Here is a 22,677-nt window from a genome sequence, read left to right on the forward strand (position 1 = left end):
AGAAGCCGCCCATGGTCAAGAGGAGGCTTGTGGAGGATTTCCACTGCATCAAGATGGCGCATTTCGCTAGGATTAGAAGGAGGTCTGCAAGCTTAGTGGCTGCTTGTCCCCGTTCAAGTCAAGGCACGAGGCCCAGGAGGCAGTATCTGGGCTGGTGTATCCATCCCTTCCCGTGACCATCCTCATGAATGTATGAGCCCCTTTGTCAAAACTGTGCAACTCCGAAGCAGCCCCACATCATGTGGAAAATGTCTGTGGCAGTCGCTCCACACCAGGGACTAGAGTCTGTGGTGTTGGGGTCTAATTTATTAACAATGTAAGGGGATACGTTCGCTCTGTGGAGTTGAAAGTAGTCAACTGGTTGCAATCTGGCATTCCGGGCAACCTTCCAAGAGTATTCCAGTATTTTGTCCCATGTTTTCAGGGTAATATCCACCTTAAGTGCAGTGTGGGCTGGAATTTTCATTGTAAATAGGTACAAGGCTACTACTTGGGCTATCTCTTCTGCGTGTATTTCACATTGCATGCTAAATGTGGCCCAGGGGAATGAGTTGTGTTTTGGCCAGGGGTTCTCTCTCTAAAGCAACTGCTATATATTGTAATGGCTGTTAGTTGTTAGTGACGTGCTTTCAGTGTTTGATTTCACTTGGGAGAGTGGCAATACATTCGGAAAGGTTTTCTTCACTCCTGCTTTGTAGATTTCATACTGGGATGCCTTGGATAGCTATCAAGCTGGGAGCAAGGCATGCCGCTTGGGTATTTCCTCATGCACATAGAAAATGGGACAAGGAAGGAGATGAGGAGGTGATGTCTAGATTAATTACTGGTACTCTTAACCTAAGAAGATCACTCCCTTCATCTCTTTCTGGTAGGACTTCATCAGCAATCTGTAAAGGAGCATTAGAATTTTCAGGAAGCGGGAAAGGGAGCATTAGAGTTGATAGGGAGGGAGGAGAATAGCCCGGATTCACAGAGATGCAAGCCTGGCTGAAGATGGCTGAAATGGCAGAAACTAGTCCTAGGAAGCTTGTTTCCGGTCCAGGGAAGGCATGGCTTGGCAGTTCGGGCTGGACTGTTCCCATGAGGCACAGGGTCAGACTGATTTGCATATGGCCATGTCTGAACTGGGGTGGCAGAGTGGGCTAAAGAACGGTGATGGATTAAACCCAGATCTGTTGACTGGGTGTGAGTGTTTGATTGGTTCAGATGCTCCGTCCATCACCACCCCCTTTTGTACCGCTTTGTTCGCAATAAGTTGGCATGGTATGCTCAGACGTTGAGTCCCTTGCTCACTTTGCCACTGGATTCAAGAAAGCATGGCTGAAGACGGCTGAAATGCCAGAAACCGGTCCTAGGAAGCTTGTGTCCGGTCCAGGGAAGGCTTGGCTTGGCAGTTCAGGCTGGACTGTTCCCATGAGGTACAGGGTCAGACTGATTTGCATATGACCATGTCTGAACTGGGGTGGCAGAGTGGGCTAAAGAACGGTGATGGATTAAACCCAGATCTGTTGACTGGGTGTGAGTGTTTGATTGGTTCAGATGCTCCGTCCATCACCACCCCCTTTTGTACTTCACAGCAACTACAGCAGCCCCGCCAAACGGAAATATGCTCTAGGCCTCTGCTCCAGATCGGCTAATGGGGCGCTTGAAACCCCAGGTCCAATCCTCCAGCCTCCCGCCCGAGGTGTTGCAAGCATCAACAATGGCCACCTCAGCTCTGTCCCCCCCATCGGCTGAGATCCCCAGGGAGGAAGTGCTTCACGGTTCCCACTGTAAACAAGCAAAGTGCTGCACTGCTATTGGTCAGGACAGGACTGGTAGTTCCACAGCGAATGGCGGTAGTGTGGCCTGCCCCAAAACATGCCTGATACTTGCAACAAGCAAGGGCTGATAGGTGTTTACAGGATCTCTCTCTCTCTCTGTCGTCCCTCCTCCCCGTCTTCCCATCTCTCTCTCTCAATCTCACTCTCTCTCTTTCTCTCTCTTTCTATCTCTCTCGCTCCTTTTACTCTCTCATTATCTCTCTCTCTCTTTATTATAACTTATTCATTTCAAACGATCTGGCCCCCTGCTGACGCTTCCTCTGCCAGGTTATAGGAACAGGAGCGGCTGGGTCAACAAAGGCTGGCATGGGACAAGAAGTGATCTCCTTTATAAACCATTTGTAATATGACTAATGTTGACTATAAAATTATCACAAAGGACTGCAGCGAAATGAATACTGCGCTTTTATAATCCTCAGGTGTTGTTTTTACGGCCACTACTTCCAGTTTAAAAGAAATAGTCCCTGGAGTGGGAAACTTTAAATGCCACAGAATTCGGTGGGAAGCTGAAGAAAGCAGAATGTTCCCAATAATTTGTCACCGGTATGAAGCAATGTCCATATTCAAAACCCTCTTCCTTAAATTGGAATATACATTTTACAACCCATGGCGGATATAATCGATTGCTTTTTGATATGTTCCTTGAATCCCAGATTGGGAGAGTGGGACCTCTGTTGTCAGCAGGGTTATGATAGCAGAGGCCCCGAGACAGAGTGCACCTTGGTGGCTCTGCCCACTTTCCAGCATCTGTAGCACATGCGCAGAAGTCCTGCTCCTGCCTTCTTTGCATTTGTAATTGTTGATATCGAGGTTAGGCAGCCTTTCGCATGTGAGTGATATACAATGCATATAAGAGCATTTGCAGATTGGGCGTTCCATACACTAAAGAAAGAATCTGAGTGCAAGTGGTGGGAGCTGCTTGACGAGGCCGGGCAGTCCTGTAGGATTAGGGCCAGGCTGGCCCGGGCAGTCCTGTAGAATTGGGAACAGGCTGCCCGGGCAGTCCTGTAGAATTAGGGCCAGGCTGAACCGGGCAGTCCTGTAGGATTAGGGCCAGGCTGGCCCGGGCAGTCCTGGAGGATTAGGGCCAGGCTGGCCCGGGCAGTCCTGTAGGATTAGGGCCAGGCTGAACCGGGCAGTCCTGTAGGATTAGGGACAGGCAGGCCCGGGCAGTCCTGTAGGATTAGGACCAGGCTGGCCTGGGCACTCCTGTAGGATTAGGGCCAGGCTGGCCCGGGCAGTCCTGTAGGATTAGGGACAGGCTGGCCCGGGCAGTCCTGTAGGATTAGGACCTGGCTGGCCCGGGCAGTCCTGTAGGTTTAGGATCAGGCTGGCCAGGGCAGTCCTGTAGGATTAAGACCAGGCTGGCCCGGGCAGTCCTGTAGGTTTAGGACCAGGCTGGCCAGGGCAGTCCTGTAGGATTAGGACCAGGCTGGCCCGGGTACTCCTGTAGGATTAGGGCCAGGCTGGCCCGGGCAGTCCTGTAGGATTAGGGACAGGCTGGCCCGGGCACTCCTGTAGGATTAGGGACAGGCTGGCCAGGGCAGTCCTGTAGGATTAGGACCAGGCTGGCCCGGGCAGTCCTGTAGGTTTAGGACCAGGCTGGCCAGGGCAGTCCTGTGGGATTAGGACCAAGATGGCCCGGGCAGTCCTGTAGGATTAGGGCCAGGCTGAACCGGGCAGTCCTGTAGGATTAGGGACAGGCAGGCCCAGGCAGTCCTGTAGGATTAGGACCAGGCTGGCCCGGGCACTCCTGTAGGATTAGGGCCAGGCTGGCCCGGGCAGTCCTGTAGGATTAGGGACAGGCTGGCCCGGGCAGTCCTGTAGGATTAGGACCTGGCTGGCCCAGGCAGTCCTGTAGGTTTAGGACCAGGCTGGCCAGGGCAGTCCTGTAGGATTAAGACCAGGCTGGCCCGGGCAGTCCTGTAGGTTTAGGACCAGGCTGGCCAGGGCAGTCCTGTAGGATTAGGACCAGGCTGGCCCGGGCACTCCTGTAGGATTAGGGCCAGGCTGGCCCAGGCAGTCCTGTAGGATTAGGGCCAGGCTGGCCCGGGCAGTCCTATAGGTTTAGGACCAGGCTGGCCAGGGCAGTCTTGTAGGATTAGGACCAGGCTGGCCCGGGCAGTCCTGTAGGTTTAGGACCAGGCTGGCCAGGGCAGTCCTGCAGGATTGGGACCAGCCTGGTCTGGTCAATCCTGTGGGATTAGGGCCAGGCTGGCCCAGGCAGTCCTATAGGAATTGGGCCAGGCTGGTCCTGGCAGTCCTGTAGGATTAGGACAGGCTTGCCCTGGCAGTCCTATAGGATTAGGGACAGGCTTGCCCTGGCAGTCCTGTAGGATTAGGGACAGGCTGGCCCGGGCAGTCCTGGAGGATTAGGGCCAGGCTGGCCCGGGCAGTCCTGTAGGATTAGGGCCAGACTGAACCGGGCAGTCCTGTAGGATTAGAGACAGGCAGGCCCGGGCAGTCCTGTAGGATTAGGACCAGGCTGGCCCGGGCACTCCTGTAGGATTAGGGACAGGCTGGCCCGGGCAGTCCTGTAGGATTAGGGACAGGCTGGCCCGGGCAGTCCTGTAGGATTAGGACCTGGCTGGCCCGGGCAGTCCTGTAGGTTTAGGACCAGGCTGGCCAGGGCAGTCCTGTAGGATTAAGACCAGGCTGGCCCGGGCAGTCCTGTAGGTTTAGGACCAGGCTGGCCAGGGCAGTCCTGTAGGATTAGGACCAGGCTGGCCCGGGCAGTCCTGTAGGATTAGGGACAGGCTGGCCCGGGCACTCCTGTAGGATTAGGGACAGGCTGGCCAGGGCAGTCCTGTAGGATTAGGACCAGGCTGGCCCGGGCAGTCCTGTAGGTTTAGGACCAGGCTGGCCAGGGCAGTCCTGTAGGATTAGGACCAAGATGGCCCGGGCAGTCCTGTAGGATTAGGGCCAGGCTGAACCGGGCAGTCCTGTAGGATTAGGGACAGGCAGGCCCGGGCAGTCCTGTAGGATTAGGACCAGGCTGGCCCGGGCACTCCTGTAGGATTAGGGCCAGGCTGGCCCGGGCAGTCCTGTAGGATTAGGGACAGGCTGGCCCGGGCAGTCCTGTAGGATTAGGACCTGGCTGGCCCAGGCAGTCCTGTAGGTTTAGGACCAGGCTGGCCAGGGCAGTCCTGTAGGATTAAGACCAGGCTGGCCCGGGCAGTCCTGTAGGTTTAGGACCAGGCTGGCCAGGGCAGTTCTGTAGGATTAGGACCAGGCTGGACCGGGCACTCCTGTAGGATTAGGGCCAGGCTGGCCCAGGCAGTCCTGTAGGATTAGGGCCAGGCTGGCCCGGGCAGTCCTGTAGGTTTAGGACCAGGCTGGCCAGGGCAGTCCTGTAGGATTAGGGACAGGCTGGCTCGAGCACTCCTGTAGGATTAGGGCCAGGCTGGCCAGGGTAGTCCTGCAGGATTAGGGCCAGGCTGGCCCGGGAAATGTAAATGTGTAAATGTAGTTGAGCTTATATAGCGCACAGCTACCCGCAGTGGGTTTCCCGGCGCTTGCTTAGGGAACCTGTTTAGGAAGAAACTAAAAACCTGCCTCTTCACTTGGTGATGGGTTTCCTCTATTCCTTCTCACACTCTCTCCACAGCGCGGGGACACGCCGGGCGGCGTCACCAGGCGCTCTACAAGCTCCTTTAAATTAAATTAAATAAAACCCTTCCTGGTATTCCCCTGTGAGATAGCAGGGTATCCACAAGGTGAAAGTCAGGCATCCCGCCGCGAGGGGCCGTTGTGGAGATTAAGCAAGCTATTGCCCAGAGTCGCAGAGTGTGAACCCGTGAGTCGAGGAGGCACCGGGGCGAGAATTATCGAGTCCGTGGAATTTTTAGCCCAAGACCCCACCGAGGCGGGGAATTGAACCCTGGTCCAGGACCGATCTCAGCTTCCGGGTCTGCTGCCTCTAACCCCTGAGCCACACTTCTCCAGGGAAGTTCTGTAGGATTAGGACCAGGCTGGCCCGGGCAGTCCTGTAGGTTTAGGACCAGGCTGGCCAGGGCAGTCCTGTAGGATTAGGACCAGGCTGGCCTGGGCAGTCCTGTAGGTTTAGGACCAGGCTGGCCCGGCACTCCTGTACGATTAGGGCCAGGCTGGCCCGGGCAGTCCTGTAGGATTAGGGACAGGCTGGCCCGGGCAGTCCTGTAGGATTAGGACCAGGCTGGCCCAGGCAGTCCTATAGGTTTAGGACCAGGCTGGCCAGGGCAGTCTTGTAGGATTAGGACCAGGCTGGCCCGGGCAGTCCTGTAGGTTTAGGACCAGGCTGGCCAGGGCAGTCCTGCAGGATTGGGACCAGCCTGGTCTGGTCAATCCTGTGGGATTAGGGCCAGGCTGGCCCAGGCAGTCCTGTAGGAACTGGGCCAGGCTGGTCCTGGCAGTCCTGTAGGATTAGGACAGGCTTGCCCTGGCAGTCCTATAGGATTAGGGACAGGCTTGCCCTGGCAGTCCTGTAGGATTAGGGACAGGCTGGCCCGGGCAGTCCTGGAGGATTAGGGCCAGGCTGGCCCGGGCAGTCCTGTAGGATTAGGGCCAGGCTGAACCGGGCAGTCCTGTAGGATTAGGGACAGGCAGGCCCGGGCAGTCCTGTAGGATTAGGACCTGGCTGGCCCGGGCAGTCCTGTAGGTTTAGGACCAGGCTGGCCAGGGCAGTCCTGTAGGATTAAGACCAGGCTGGCCCGGGCAGTCCTGTAGGTTGAGGACCAGGCTGGCCAGGGCAGTCCTGTAGGATTAGGACCGGGCTGGCCCGGGCAGTCCTGTAGGTTTAGGACCAGGCTGGCCAGGGCAGTCCTGTAGGATTAGGACCAGGCTGGCCCGGGCAGTCCTGTAGGTTTAGGACCAGGCTGGCCCGGGCACTCCTGTAGGATTAGGGCCAGGCTGGCCCGGGCAGTCCTGTAGGTTTAGGACCAGGCTGGCCAGGGTAGTCCTGTAGGATTAGGACCAAGATGGCCCGGGCACTCCTGTAGGATTAGGGCCAGGCTGAACCGGGCAGTCCTGTAGGATTAGGGACAGGCAGGCCCGGGCACTCCTGTAGGATTAGGGCCAGGCTGGCCAGGGCAGTCCTGTAGGATTAGGACCAGGCTGGCCCGGGCAGTCCTGTAGGTTTAGGACCAGGCTGGCCAGGGCAGTAGTGTAGGATTAGGACCAAGATGGCCCGGGCACTCCTGTAGGATTAGGGCCAGGCTGAACCGGGCAGTCCTGTAGGATTAGGGACAGGCAGGCCCGGGCAGTCCTGTAGGATTAGGACCAGGCTGGCCCGGGCACTCCTGTAGGATTAGGGCCAGGCTGGCCCGGGCAGTCCTGTAGGATTAGGGACAGGCTGGCCCGGGCAGTCCTGTAGGATTAGGACCTGGCTGGCCCAGGCAGTCCTGTAGGTTTAGGACCAGGCTGGCCAGGGCAGTCCTGTAGGATTAAGACCAGGCTGGCCCGGGCAGTCCTGTAGGTTTAGGACCAGGCTGGCCAGGGCAGTCCTGTAGGATTAGGACCAGGCTGGCCCGGGCACTCCTGTAGGATTAGGGCCAGGCTGGCCCGGGCAGTCCTGTAGGATTAGGGCCAGGCTGGCCCGGGCAGTCCTGTAGGTTTAGGACCAGGCTGGCCAGGGCAGTCCTGTAGGATTAGGGACAGGCTGGCTCGGGCACTCCTGTAGGATTAGGGCCAGGCTGGCCAGGGTAGTCCTGGAGGATTAGGGCCAGGCTGGCCCGGGCAGTCCTGTAGAATTGGGAACAGGCTGCCCGGGCAGTCCTGTAGGATTAGGGCCAGGCTGAACCGGGCAGTCCTATAGGATTAGGGCCAGGCTGGCCCTGGCAGTCCTGTAGGATTAGGACCAGGCTGGCCCGGGCACTCCTGTAGGATTAGGGACAGGCTGGCCCGGGCAGTTCTGTAGGATTAGGACCAGGCTGGCCCGGGCAGTCCTGTAGGTTTAGGACCAGGCTGGCCAGGGCAGTCCTGTAGGATTAGGACCAGGCTGGCCTGGGCAGTCCTGTAGGTTTAGGACCGGGCTGGCCCGGGCACTCCTGTACGATTAGGGCCAGGCTGGCCCGGGCAGTCCTGTAGGATTAGGGACAGGCTGGCCCGGGCAGTCCTGTAGGATTAGGACCAGGCTGGCCCGGGCAGTCCTATAGGTTTAGGACCAGGCTGGCCAGGGCAGTCTTGTAGGATTAGGACCAGGCTGGCCCGGGCAGTCCTGTAGGTTTAGGACCAGGCTGGCCAGGGCAGTCCTGCAGGATTGGGACCAGCCTGGTCTGGTCAATCCTGTGGGATTAGGGCCAGGCTGGCCCAGGCAGTCCTGTAGGAATTGGGCCAGGCTGGTCCTGGCAGTCCTGTAGGATTAGGACAGGCTTGCCCTGGCAGTCCTATAGGATTAGGGACAGGCTTGCCCTGGCAGTCCTGTAGGATTAGGGACAGGCTGGCCCGGGCAGTCCTGGAGGATTAGGGCCAGGCTGTCCCGGGCAGTCCTGTAGGATTAGGGCCAGGCTGAACCGGGCAGTCCTGTAGGATTAGGGACAGGCAGGCCCGGGCAGTCCTGTAGGATTAGGACCAGGCTGGCCCGGGCACTCCTGTAGGATTAGGGCCAGGCTGGCCCGGGCAGTCCTGTAGGATTAGGGACAGGCTGGCCCGGGCAGTCCTGTAGGATTAGGACCTGGCTGGCCCGGGCAGTCCTGTAGGTTTAGGACCAGGCTGGCCAGGGCAGTCCTGTAGGATTAAGACCAGGCTGGCCCGGGCAGTCCTGTAGGTTTAGGACCAGGCTGGCCAGGGCAGTCCTGTAGGATTAGGACCAGGCTGGCCCGGGTACTCCTGTAGGATTAGGGCCAGGCTGGCCAGGGCAGTCCTGTAGGATTAGGGACAGGCTGGCCCGGGCACTCCTGTAGGATTAGGGCCAGGCTGGTCAGGGCAGTCCTGTAGGATTAGGACCAGGCTGGCCCGGGCAGTCCTGCAGGTTTAGGGCCAGGCTGAACCGGGCAGTCCTATAGGATTAGGGCCAGGCTGGCCCTGGCAGTCCTGTAGGATTAGGACCAGGCTGGCCCGGGCACTCCTGTAGGATTAGGGACAGGCTGGCCCGGGCAGTTCTGTAGGATTAGGACCAGGCTGGCCCGGGCAGTCCTGTAGGTTTAGGACCAGGCTGGCCAGGGCAGTCCTGTAGGATTAGGACCAGGCTGGCCTGGGCAGTCCTGTAGGTTTAGGACCGGGCTGGCCCGGGCACTCCTGTACGATTAGGGCCAGGCTGGCCCGGGCAGTCCTGTAGGATTAGGGACAGGCTGGCCCGGGCAGTCCTGTAGGATTAGGACCAGGCTGGCCCGGGCAGTCCTATAGGTTTAGGACCAGGCTGGCCAGGGCAGTCTTGTAGGATTAGGACCAGGCTGGCCCGGGCAGTCCTGTAGGTTTAGGACCAGGCTGGCCAGGGCAGTCCTGCAGGATTGGGACCAGCCTGGTCTGGTCAATCCTGTGGGATTAGGGCCAGGCTGGCCCAGGCAGTCCTGTAGGAATTGGGCCAGGCTGGTCCTGGCAGTCCTGTAGGATTAGGACAGGCTTGCCCTGGCAGTCCTATAGGATTAGGGACAGGCTTGCCCTGGCAGTCCTGTAGGATTAGGGACAGGCTGGCCCGGGCAGTCCTGGAGGATTAGGGCCAGGCTGTCCCGGGCAGTCCTGTAGGATTAGGGCCAGGCTGAACCGGGCAGTCCTGTAGGATTAGGGACAGGCAGGCCCGGGCAGTCCTGTAGGATTAGGACCAGGCTGGCCCGGGCACTCCTGTAGGATTAGGGCCAGGCTGGCCCGGGCAGTCCTGTAGGATTAGGGACAGGCTGGCCCGGGCAGTCCTGTAGGATTAGGACCTGGCTGGCCCGGGCAGTCCTGTAGGTTTAGGACCAGGCTGGCCAGGGCAGTCCTGTAGGATTAAGACCAGGCTGGCCCGGGCAGTCCTGTAGGTTTAGGACCAGGCTGGCCAGGGCAGTCCTGTAGGATTAGGACCAGGCTGGCCCGGGTACTCCTGTAGGATTAGGGCCAGGCTGGCCAGGGCAGTCCTGTAGGATTAGGGACAGGCTGGCCCGGGCACTCCTGTAGGATTAGGGCCAGGCTGGTCAGGGCAGTCCTGTAGGATTAGGACCAGGCTGGCCCGGGCAGTCCTGCAGGTTTAGGACCAGGCTGGCCAGGGCAGTCCTGTAGGATTAGGACCAAGCTGGCCCGGGCAGTCCTGTAGGATTAGGGCCAGGCTGAACCGGGCAGTCCTGTAGGATTAGGGACAGGCAGGCCCGGGCAGTCCTGTAGGATTAGGACCAGGCTGGCCCGGGCACTCCTGTAGGATTAGGGCCAGGCTGGCCCGGGCAGCCCTGTAGGATTAGGGACAGGCTGGCCCGGACAGTCCTGTAGGATTAGGACCTGGCTGGCCCGGGCAGTCCTGTAGGTTTAGGACCAGGCTGGCCAGGGCAGTCCTGTAGGATTAAGACCAGGCTGGCCCGGGCAGTCCTGTAGGTTTAGGACCAGGCTGGCCAGGGCAGTCCTGTAGGATTAGGACCAGGCTGGCCCGGGCACTCCTGTAGGATTAGGGCCAGGCTGGCCCGGGCAGTCCTGTAGGATTAGGGCCAGGCTGGCCCGGGCAGTCCTGTAGGTTTAGGACCAGGCTGGCCAGGGCAGTCCTGTAGGATTAGGGACAGGCTGGCCCGGGCACTCCTGTAGGATTAGGGCCAGGCTGGCCAGGGCAGTCCTGTAGGTTTAGGACCAGGCTGGCCAGGGCAGTCCTGTAGGATTAGGGACAGGCTGGCCCGGGCACTCCTGTAGGATTAGGGCCAGGCTGGCCAGGGCAGTCCTGTAGGATTGGGACCAGCCTGGTCTGGTCAATCCTGTGGGATTAGGGCCAGGCTGGCCCGGGCAGTCCTGTAGGTTTAGGACCAGGCTGGCCAGGGTAGTCCTGTAGGATTAGGACCAAGATGGCCCGGGCACTCCTGTAGGATTAGGGCCAGGCTGAACCGGGCAGTCCTGTAGGATTAGGGACAGGCAGGCCCGGGCACTCCTGTAGGATTAGGGCCAGGCTGGCCAGGGCAGTCCTGTAGGATTAGGACCAGGCTGGCCCGGGCAGTCCTGTAGGTTTAGGACCAGGCTGGCCAGGGCAGTCCTGTAGGATTAGGACCAAGATGGCCCGGGCACTCCTGTAGGATTAGGGCCAGGCTGAACCGGGCAGTCCTGTAGGATTAGGGACAGGCAGGCCCGGGCAGTCCTGTAGGATTAGGACCAGGCTGGCCCGGGCACTCCTGTAGGATTAGGGCCAGGCTGGCCCGGGCAGTCCTGTAGGATTAGGGACAGGCTGGCCAGGGCAGTCTTGTAGGATTAGGACCAGGCTGGCCCGGGCAGTCCTGTAGGTTTAGGACCGGGCTGGCCCGGGCACTCCTGTACGATTAGGGCCAGGCTGGCCCGGGCAGTCCTGTAGGATTAGGGACAGGCTGGCCCGGGCAGTCCTGTAGGATTAGGACCAGGCTGGCCCGGGCAGTCCTATAGGTTTAGGACCAGGCTGGCCAGGGCAGTCTTGTAGGATTAGGACCAGGCTGGCCCGGGCAGTCCTGTAGGTTTAGGACCAGGCTGGCCAGGGCAGTCCTGCAGGATTGGGACCAGCCTGGTCTGGTCAATCCTGTGGGATTAGGGCCAGGCTGGCCTAGGCAATCCTGTAGGAATTGGGCCAGGCTGGTCCTGGCAGTCCTGTAGGATTAGGACAGGCTTGCCCTGGCAGTCCTATAGGATTAGGGACAGGCTTGCCCTGGCAGTCCTGTAGGATTAGGGACAGGCTGGCCCGGGCAGTCCTGGAGGATTAGGGCCAGGCTGTCCCGGGCAGTCCTGTAGGATTAGGGCCAGGTTGAACCGGGCAGTCCTGTAGGATTAGGGACAGGCAGGCCCGGGCAGTCCTGTAGGATTAGGACCAGGCTGGCCCGGGCACTCCTGTAGGATTAGGGCCAGGCTGGCCCGGGCAGTCCTGTAGGATTAGGGACAGGCTGGCCCGGGCAGTCCTGTAGGATTAGGACCTGGCTGGCCCGGGCAGTCCTGTAGGTTTAGGACCAGGCTGGCCAGGGCAGTCCTGTAGGATTAAGACCAGGCTGGCCCGGGCAGTCCTGTAGGTTTAGGACCAGGCTGGCCAGGGCAGTCCTGTAGGATTAGGACCAGGCTGGCCCGGGTACTCCTGTAGGATTAGGGCCAGGCTGGCCCGGGCAGTCCTGTAGGATTAGGGACAGGGTGGCCCGGGCACTCCTGTAGGATTAGGGCCAGGCTGGCCAGGGCAGTCCTGTAGGATTAGGACCAGGCTGGCCCGGGCAGTCCTGCAGGTTTAGGACCAGGCTGGCCAGGGCAGTCCTGTAGGATTAGGACCAAGCTGGCCCGGGCAGTCCTGTAGGATTAGGGCCCGGCTGAACCGGGCAGTCCTGTAGGATTAGGGACAGGCAGGCCCGGGCAGTCCTGTAGGATTAGGACCAGGCTGGCCCGGGCACTCCTGTAGGATTAGGGCCAGGCTGGCCCGGGCAGCCCTGTAGGATTAGGGACAGGCTGGCCCGGGCAGTCCTGTAGGATTAGGACCTGGCTGGCCCGGGCAGTCCTGTAGGTTTAGGACCAGGCTGGCCAGGGCAGTCCTGTAGGATTAAGACCAGGCTGGCCCGGGCAGTCCTGTAGGTTTAGGACCAGGCTGGCCAGGGCAGTCCTGTAGGATTAGGACCAGGCTGGCCCGGGCACTCCTGTAGGATTAGGGCCAGGCTGGCCCGGGCAGTCCTGTAGGATTAGGGCCAGGCTGGCCCGGGCAGTCCTGTAGGTTTAGGACCAGGCTGGCCAGGGCAGTCCTGTAGTATTAGGGACAGGCTGGCCCGGGCACTCCTGTAGGATTAGGGCCAGGCTGGCCAGGGCAGTCCTGTAGGATTAGGACCAGGCTGGCCCGGGCAGTCCTGCAGGATTGGGACCAGGCTGGTCCTGGCAGTCCTGTAGGATTAGGACCAGGCTGGCCAGGGCAGTCCTGTAGGATTAGGACCAGGCTGGCCCGGGCAGTCCTGTAGGATTAGGGCCAGGCTGGCCCGGGCACTCCTGTAGGATTAGGGACAGGCAGGCCCGGGCAGTCCTGTAGGATTAGGACCAGGCTGGCCTGGTCAATCCTGTAGGATTAGGACCAGGCTGTCCGGGGCAGTCCTGTAGCATTAGGGCCAGGCTGAACCGGGCAGTCCTGTAGGATTGGGACCAGGCTGTCCGGGGCAGTCCTGTAGGATTAGGACCAGGCTGGCCCGGGCAGTCCTGCAGGATTGGGACCAGGCTGGTCCTGGCAGTCCTGTAGGATTAGGACAGGCTTGCCCTGGCAGTCCTATAGGATTAGGGACAGGCTTGCCCTGGCAGTCCTCCAGGATTAGGGCCAGGCTGGTAGACATGCGGTGAGGCCCTGGTGGAGGCAGAGGCAGGTGGTTTGGAATGCTCACAACACTAGGAGCTGAACCAGGAGAGACCCTCGGTGACGGTGAGCCAGGTGAACGGTGAGGAGTGGTGTGGTGTGATACAAGGCTGAACTCAAGGTAGAAGAGACAGAGTCACAATAAAGGAGTACAGTGAGCAGGGAAGCTGTCACTGATGCACCCCAGGCAGTGAGTGCAGTAGGAATAGGCCGGGGAGCACCAGGAGGACACAGGCGAGGAAATCTGTGGGGCGCACAGTGGAGGATGCGGATCGAGGGCAGGGTCCAGACAGAGGCAGCTCAGAAAAAGCAACCAGGAACCAGACGGGTAGCCCATGGGACCCGTATTAAGTACACAGACAAAAGGGCCAGCAGCTTGTGGTGTTTGGAGCATATAAACAGGCTCACAGGCTGTCTTTGTGGGGGATATGGAAAAAGCAATACCAACCAGGCCCATCAAATGAACAAAGTAGTGTAGTATACTGCAGGTCGTCAGAAGACGTTGCAGCGAACCACATTAGAGCAGAAAATAGGTACTGCAGCTGTTGCAAGGACCACAATCAGGGCAGACCTGAGAAAAGTGGTGGAAAGGAGGCAGGCAAAAAAGGAAGCAGTAGGCAGTGGCACCATCACACAGGAGATGGCAGAAATGTGGAACACCATCATCACACTGCAAAAGAGGACCTGAACACGAACTCGCTATTTCTACAAGTTCACGAGGGGGCAGAAGGCCTGTTGGCTGGACCGCTCTTGGACAACAGATCTTGGAGACCCTAAGAGCTAAGTGACTGTCTAATCTGGTCTCTGCTGAAATAGTCCATTTTGCTCTGATACCTGCCCCTAAGCCTGATACCTCTTCCCAGTTGATAACCTCCAGATTTGTAAAACTTGAAGACATAAACACGATACCCCTGGTGGCAGGAACACAAAACGGAGCACTATAAGAATGGGTTGAAATACAAATATCCCTGAATTATATGCAGCTGGTTCAGTCACACTGAAAACTCAAATGAAAACCGAGTGCACTGAAGGGACTGAAGCACAAGTTAGTATACCCTACTAAGCTAAATAAACGCCTTCCAGTTCCCAGAGATGCCTGGGACATGATTGAAGGATGAGTTCAGACTTGACCCAAATCCTGAGCAGAACTATTCAAAGCAAGGAGGGCTTTAAAACAAGAGGCTGCATTCTTCCGGTCCTGGAGTGGACAGTGCTCGGTAGGGTGCCTTCGGCTTTTCTTCGGCCGAAGTTTGTAGTATAGGTGGCCTGACCCCACACTCAGTTAATGTTCAATATTGTTTTTGATGTTACAGTTGGGGAAGGTGGGGGTGAACCCAATTAGTTGGAACAGTAAGGACCAACTGATGTTGCAGTAAAAATGTATCGTAACTACAGCTCCCTCTTTTATGGTATTCTTTTTTTTTACATTTACGTCTATATTTATCCATGTTTATTTTTTGCTCAATTCATCTGTATTTATCCATATTTATTTTGTGCTTATGGAAACAATGAAGGTGCAATGCGTATATTTGCACATATATTTAACCAACAAATGTTTACTCATTTTTGAATGTCAAATGATTTTAGCCACTTTACAATGCAATAGTCACCTGAAATAATTGGCATTGGAGAACAGCTTAAACAGCTTTAGTGCTGCAGTTATTTAAGCTTCATTAGGAAATCTTTTTTTCTTTTTTTTTAACTCCTCTACCTGTTAATCTGCACAAATATTAACTTAGCACCATGATCGTCCAAAAGAAAATCTATTTTCTATATTTTTCCGTTTCAAAAATAAATACGGACCAGAAATAGATTGCTTTCTGTCTGTATTTATCTGTAAAAATTTGTAAAAACTGAAAAATGGAAGCCTTAAAGGAGGAGGTGGGGGGGGGGTCGGGGGGTAACGAGTTTCATAATCATGTTAGATATGTGAGCAAAACCAATGGAAAGAGCACAAACTGACAACAAAACAATAGAGTGAAGGTAGGGTTGGGACTAGGTAGGGATGGCCACACATGGAACACGCTGAAGTAATAAGGGGGACATAATGTTCATATGGATAAGTTCTCGGTAGAGAAACAAGGACAGGGGAAGAATCAATGATGAAGTGGCATCAGTGGAAAGTAGGGGGAAGAGGGGATTAGATGAAATAGAGCAGAAAGGGAGAGGAATGTGAAGATGAGAGCAGGGAAAAGGAAGTAACAAGATCAACAATATTGTAAATTCCTTAAATGTCAGAAAATATGTCATCACAGATTTTAAAGCTAACACCCTCAGTACTTCTGAAGTTTCACTGCAGTTGTTCTTCCAACCATCGACAGATATAGATTTCAATCAGTTGGGCCAACTGTATTGACCCTCTGAACATTTTACCTGCTTACAGCCATAAAAAGTCTTACTGATTGAGGAAACAGCTGTTAGAGATGTTATAAACTCCACTTTGACTACAGGCTCTGTATCAGATGACTGGAAGACTGCATTTGTTATGACCTTGTTGAAGAAAATAACCTTAGGGCACTCTAGCTTAGCAGAGAATCATCTAATTTCACAAATTCCTTTCTTTCTAATGTATTCGAAAAAGAAGTCTACAACCCACTTTAAAGGTTCATCGAGACAAATGATATTCTTTATCCTATGCAAGCAGGATTCTGATATGGGTGCAGTACTGAGACTGGTAGTCACTGCACTTAGATGAACTTAGACGTTTGGCAGATATGGATCAGCCTGCTTCGTTTACTTGGTTAGACCTGCCGGTGGAGGTCGACACTGTAAATCATCAGATTTTAATAGAATGGCTTGAAATTCTTCAGTCCGATTTGGAGAATTTCTTAATAGTCCATCCCAAATAGTTGTGCTTGTCCATTTCTGTCATCTGAATTCAAGCTTATAGAGGGTTTATCTCAATGTTCCATCGTGTCCCCACTACCTGAGATTGACCGTGGACCAGGGTTCGATTCCCCGCCTCGGCGGGTCTCGGGCTCAAAATTCCACGGTCTCGACAATTCTCGCTCTGGTGCCTACTCAACTCACGGGGTCACACTCTGCGACTCTGGGCAATAGCTTGCTTAATCTCCACTACGGCCCCTCGCGGCGGGATGCCTGGCTTTCACCTTGTGGACACCCAGCCGGGGTTTCTCACAGGGGAATACCAGGACGGGTTCCCTAAGCAAGCGCCGGGACGCTTACGGGCAGCTGTGCGCTATACAAGTCCAGCACATTTACATTTACATTTACCTTTTATTTTCTACGCACTTTCTTTCTTTCTTTCTGACTCCAATCCTATGCCAATACATTGTTCATGTGAACAAACGTTGACAGAGTGATCCTAAAGATCACACATGACATGATAACTAAAGCCATTACTCTCAATCATCGCTTCACCGAAGGTGAAGACTGGATGAGTCTTAAACAACTGAACTGAATAGATATAAAACTGAGATTTTGCTTCTTTTTGTTTTTCACATAAAGTTCAACTCATTAATGCATTCATATCATTGTGACTGCAATACCCTCTAAATGGCCACATTGAAATGCGTTCTTCATTCCTTAAAATTGGTCCAATTGTTGTCACTTGCCTGACTAGAAGGGATCATGTGTCCGTTGCTTTGTCTTCATTACACTTGCTTCTTATAAAGCAGAGGGTGCCTCTTAAATCTCTACACCTGGTACACAAATCTTTGGATGCCAGGGCTAAGGGGCTAATACTTTCATCGTGTTTAGCTGGTACCAGCCCTCTCAGTTGCTTTGGTCTCAGCATCAACGTCTTCAGATTTCTAGGGTAGGGAGAGTGTGGCTGAGTGGTTGAGTGGCATCCCAAAGGAATCTACTCCTATTAGCTTCACAGAGAGACTCTAACCTATTCAAATTCTCAAAAAGTTTAAAGACATTGCTTTACTCTTTTAAAAGATTATCACTCTATTTAAGATCATGTGTTCCCATGTTCAGCACCATGGAGCAGTAGGGTAAAAGAGCACTTACCAAATAACATAAATACATTTTATAAAAAAATTGACATTTAACCTAGTCAATCTATTTACTGCATGTCACGATTACCTACGAGCCTACAACACATGCACCATCTTTGTTGAGTTGCTGCACCTCTCCCTACCATGTGTGTAGTGGTGCACCCCCTGTTTATCACACTTTGTTATGGGGAATCTCCTGGCTAGCTCGCATTCTGAAGTGCTGCTTGACATTATAATAAATGCGGGACACCTCTGCTAAACACACATGTTCTGCGGCAGGCACAACATATCACCCACTGAGTCACAGCCATGCTTAATTTGTATGTAGACGTGAAGCTCCTGTTTACCATGTTTGGTGAGGTTAAGCCTTCCTTACAACATATTTTGAAAGTAGCTCCATCTTACATTGTGTGCTGAGTGGCACAACTGCTTACTACATGTGTAGTAATAATGTACCAGTCATGAAGCAGCTATGACTTAAATTATGTGTGAGGTACAGCAGTTCATAGCTCCTACATGCGCTGGGGTACCTTTCTTACTGTACCTCTAGGGGTTAGCTCCTGGTACCACACATTGCAACAAAGTAATAAGTCGATCGATGTGCAATACACGTTTACCAAAAATGTGAGTGTGGGTATAGAGTTTGGCAGATCTGTCAAGTCCAAAAGGTAGTGGCAGTCCAGACGTCTCTATTTATTGTGTATTGATGTCTATGCTCTATAAATAGGGTGGATGGGGCATCCGCTGCCTTTTGGTGGATTTTCTGCTTCCGCCAAACTCTAAATCAGGGCCTTGGTTTCTAAGCACTTTGGTGTAGCGCTTGTGATTGACTGTTGGTTTGACCACAGGCAGAAGTTTCTGGAAGGGAGTGGTGTTCATGGAAAGTCCCTGGCTTAGTGATGTGCAGTGAGTGTATCGTTTTTCCTGAAGATATATTTCTCAGGGACTGTGAGTCTTGCGGCATGCCCGTCCAAACCTGTTGACATATCTTTTTGTTGTACCTGCAGAGTGCATATCAGTTGGGTGGTGGTCTTTTAGCACGCTTTGGTTAACACATGTCAGGTGTAGAAGTGTAGCACATCATTTACTCCCTTTGTTGTGTGGTGAAAAAAGATTGTTCTGGTGGTGGAGGGATTGGAAGCAACAGTTGCCTTCCTTATATGTAGAGGCACAACCTTCCGTACCTAATAAAAGTAGGCTGATCTATCTGCCTACCACATTTGCTAAGCTGGTGCACATGCTTATTACATTTTTCGGGGCACAACTCGTTCTTGCCACCCTTGTTAAGGCGCTGCTGCAGCTTACCTCCTTGCCATTGGCCGGCTGAGTTGTCACTCTGAAGAAGACGCAGAGGGGCAGCGCCGTGAGGGCGGAGAAGCCCCAGATGCCCAGCAGCCCTCCGGCCACGGCCTTGGGGTCGCAGCTGGAGGCCTGGTGCAGCCGCATGATGCACACCATCCGCTCCAGGCTGACGGCGGCCAGGGAGCTGATGGTGACGCAGCCGCTCAGGCTCACGACGTAGAAGAGCAGGTGGCAGCACAGGTCCCCCATGGTCCAGGCCCCGCTCCAGCGCGCCGCCAGGATGAAGGGGATGGTGCTGATGAAGAGCAGGTCGGCGCAGAAGAGGTTCAGCACGAAGCAGTTGGCGGTCACCAGGCGCTTCTTGCGCGCCAGCAGCGTGATGGCACAGATGTTGGCCAGGAGAGACACCACGAAGATGACGGACAGAGCGACGGTCTCCACTACCGGCATGGCCAGCCCGTCCCGGGACTCGGAGAAAAAAGTGAAGTAGGTCCAGTTCGGCCGGAAGATGTCCTGAGGGGAGGTGACCGCAGCTTCCTCCATCGTTCCTGCCTAGGGATGCACCATGCTCCCCCGGGAAGCTGCAGAGGCCTGGGCCCAGAACTGACCAGGAGACACCGACGCCAAGCTGGCAGCTGGACACACCGCGGCAGCATCCGCGTCTCTGCCTCTAGGACACAAAGGGCAGGCTCCTGGCAGCGCAGCCTCCCCGCACCACAGGACACACAAATACCTGCAGCCGCCCTATTAAACCCGTCCAGCAGCCTTCGTGCCCCGTCTGCGCGGGAAACAAGGAAGTGGCGCGGACTGTAAACGTCCACCCATCTAAAGCAAAGATAAGAGCGCCGTAATTCACGCCATCCCTTTCTAAAACACACACAGGCTGCACATAATTGGTGTTAGGTGACACTGGACCGCTGGCGACAAGCAATCCAAGGCGTAGACACAAACACGGCCGCATTTGGCAGCGCTCAGCGTCACACTTAGATAACGTTGACATTTTGCCACTTTTTGGTCGTCTCTGTTCGTATGCTATTCGCATTAAGCAGGTTACAATAGAGGGCCTAATTAACAAAGGTAAACTTACACTTTTCTGTAAGTTTGCGATTGTTTGCTATCAAGACCGAACTTTGCGCAGATAGCGCCCTGGGCAGAACCACGTTTGGCGCCCCTTAGTCCTCCGCTTTTCATCCTAGTTGTAGCCTGTAACGAGATATACAACTGTATATCTGTTGCATCTTTTGCACATCGCATAAATTGCTGCACCCTTGCTTCCATCTGCGCCGGGCATCCACTAGCAGCTGCAGACAAGAAGGTGGAGAATTATTTCCTGTAAGGAGCTCGGTGCTGTGCGCCAAAGTTTGCTCATCTTGGGCCATTAATCTGGGGCCCACTGCTCCAGTCTCCACCAGTCCTCTTGGCAGGGTATCATCTTATGATCTACCTCTGGACATGACAATCTGAACTTCTCCCACTGGAAAACGAGAAAGTTAATTCGTTGCAGTGTTCTTTACGCCGTGCACGTAACACACGTGGAAGTTGACATTGCCATACAGGCACGCCTTGACCAGCTCTATGATAAGACCCAGCAGGAATGGGGCATTTTGCAATCTGGGTTTTAACCGCATGCACTACCACCATGGTATCAGACCAAAGCACTATCTCTCTGTCCTATAGGTCCCCTGGGCCACAGCCAGAGGGCCAGCGCTATAGGGAAGAGCTCAAGGACTTCCAGGTTCTTCGTGATGCCCTCTTGTGTCAAGCATTGGGCCACCTTGCTGTGCACCATGGAGTTCCAAGTATGGCTCCAAAACCACCACGCCCTGATGCATCCGTGAAGAGCCTTAGCTGTTGGTTGGTGGGCACACTAGAACTGGAAGAGGTGTGGCGCAGCAGCCAGGGCGACTGACGCGGGACGCTGGGGATCACAGGTTGATCCCTGGCACCGGCGGCAGGGGTCTGCCCAGCACCATGTGACTCTGGGCAAATAGCTTGCTCAATCTTCCCAACGGCCCCCAGCGGCGCCGGGAATCCTACGGGTAGCTGTGCGCTTTACAATACATTATTTTTATTTTTATTATCAGTGCCCACTGAATTATCTCAGGAAGGTGGCCCATATGGGCAGGTCTTTTTTGATCCCTTGATTCATCGGAACCAAGTGATGCTTCCTGACTACCTTGACTGAAGCCCTTGCTAATCTACGCACAAATGGCCTTCCTGCAGGGATTACTCCGGCGGCAAAGTTGAGCCAGCCTGATAGACTTTGGATGGTTACCAGTGTCACCTTTTCCTAGTCAGATTGTCTGGTTCTCTATGGAGAGACCCTCTATTTTGTCCTGTCGAAAAAGACACATCCCATTGATGTGTCCAGTTTTATGCCCAGGAATGTGAGGACATGGGTGGGGGCCTGGGTTTTCTCAGGGGCCAGTGGCTCTCCCAACTCCTTCCAAGATTCCTGAAAGGTTGAGAGAGTCTCTTGACAATCATTTGTGCCCGCCTTCCCGACAAGTAAGAAATTGTCCATGTAGTGCATGGCACCCCCCGGGGAGTCTTTCTTCTTGATCACTCACTCCAGGAAGGGGCTGAATGCATCGAAGTACGAGCATTAAACCGAACAGCCCAATGGCGTGCACTTGTAGAAATAAACCCGGTCACACCATCGCATGCCGAGTGATGTAATCCAGGAGACAGAAGTGGTTGTAGTTAGGAGGTTTAATGAAGGAGAACAGCTTGTACATCCACAATCTTCAGGAGACAGACTTACACTGCCTAACTCCCACATATGGAATGTAGAATCAAGAAAGAACCATAACAATTCTGTGTTGAAATTGTTTATTAAGAACATTTCAAATAAGTCACAAATGCAGATATATATGCAGAGGAAGAAATGGAACACAGTATAAATGAGGAAGTTATTCATAAAATATAACAAAGGAGGCATAAAACAACACATCCTCTAGTATTCATAAGGCTAAATTCAGGGTAAAAAAGAAAAGAAAAGAGGAAAAGGAAAGAAAAAGAAAGAGAAAGGAAGCCCCAGAGTAACAAACTAGTTGTGAAGAGAGATGTAAGCAGGAAAGATAATAAGAAGCAGGAAAGAGAAAATAAGCATGTTACAAGGAAGGTGAAGTTAAGGAGGAAGAGTATTCGCAGAAGAAGAAGGAGTAGAGACAGAATCATTATCCACTGTGGTTTCCAGGAATGGGGACCATACTTGAAGAAAAATGGAAGCTTGGTCCTGTAGACTGTAAATTATACGTTCATAAGAGGCTGTTTGTATCATTGCCACCAACCATTCCTCCTGAGAAGGAGGTAAGGAAGATTTCCAATGACGCAATATACAAATTTTTGCTGTGGCTAAAGCAGTATGGAGGAGACGGATCTGTGGTTTAGTAAACTTGGAAAGGCCACGAAAGTCATGTAGAATTATGTTTGCAGAGGTAAAGGGTAAGGGCAATGACATAGAATGAGCCAAAGTGTTTCGTACAAAAAGCCAAAATGATCTGGTACGAGGGCACTCACATATAATGTGCGTTATGTCACAGCCGGAAGCAGAACATCTCCAACACAAGGAATGCAAGAGTAACTTAGCATGATGTAATTTGACCGGAGACCAGTGCCATTCATGAAGAATTTTAAAAATACAAAATTTAAGGCGAGCTTCACGAACACCCTTATGTAGTCCTTCCAAAATGAGATCCCATTGAGTATCTGAGCATGTCACCGAGAGGCGTGTTTGCCATTTCAATTGAAGAGCTTTCGAAAGGGGATGCGAAAATAGAGGGTGCAGAAAAGTCTTATAAAGACCAGAAGTGACACCCTTAAAAGTTCCCCATAAATTCAGGTAAGACAAAATAGGAGAAGCAGACAACAATTCAGGTGGGGAACTTAGATGTTTTGTGAGAGCTTGCTGAAGATGAGAATATTTACAGGATTGAGTGGGCGGTAGATGAAATTCCTCATGTAATTGGGAAAAGGATTTAAAATTGTCACCATAAAACAGTTGTTCCAGGGAATGAATACCAGCTTCCTGCCATAAAGGCCAGGATATAGTTCGACCTCGAACTCGAATAGCCGAATTAGACCATATAGGAGCATTAAAGTGAAGCCGCGAATTAGATTTAAGGAGACGGTGACTTTTTTGCCAAGACTTAAACATGGCAGATAAGATAGGATTTTT

At 54.0% G+C, this 22,677-nt stretch overlaps 1 protein-coding gene across 1 annotated transcript in view; it reads right to left on the minus strand.

Moving 5' to 3' along the window:
• FFAR4 (free fatty acid receptor 4) overlaps positions 1–19,279 on the minus strand; it is a 131,906-nt gene extending 112,627 nt beyond the window's left edge. Inside the window, exon 1 of the mRNA XM_078643396.1 lies at positions 18,501–19,279. Coding sequence (XP_078499522.1) covers positions 18,501–19,040 — 540 coding nt within the window. The 5' untranslated portion in view covers positions 19,041–19,279. The remainder of the gene's footprint in view (positions 1–18,500) is intronic.
• Between the last annotated feature and the right edge of the window lie 3,398 nt (positions 19,280–22,677).

Source organism: Lissotriton helveticus, chromosome 5_1, assembly GCF_964261635.1.
Source record: "Lissotriton helveticus chromosome 5_1, aLisHel1.1, whole genome shotgun sequence".
Classification (NCBI taxonomy): domain Eukaryota; kingdom Metazoa; phylum Chordata; class Amphibia; order Caudata; family Salamandridae; genus Lissotriton; species Lissotriton helveticus.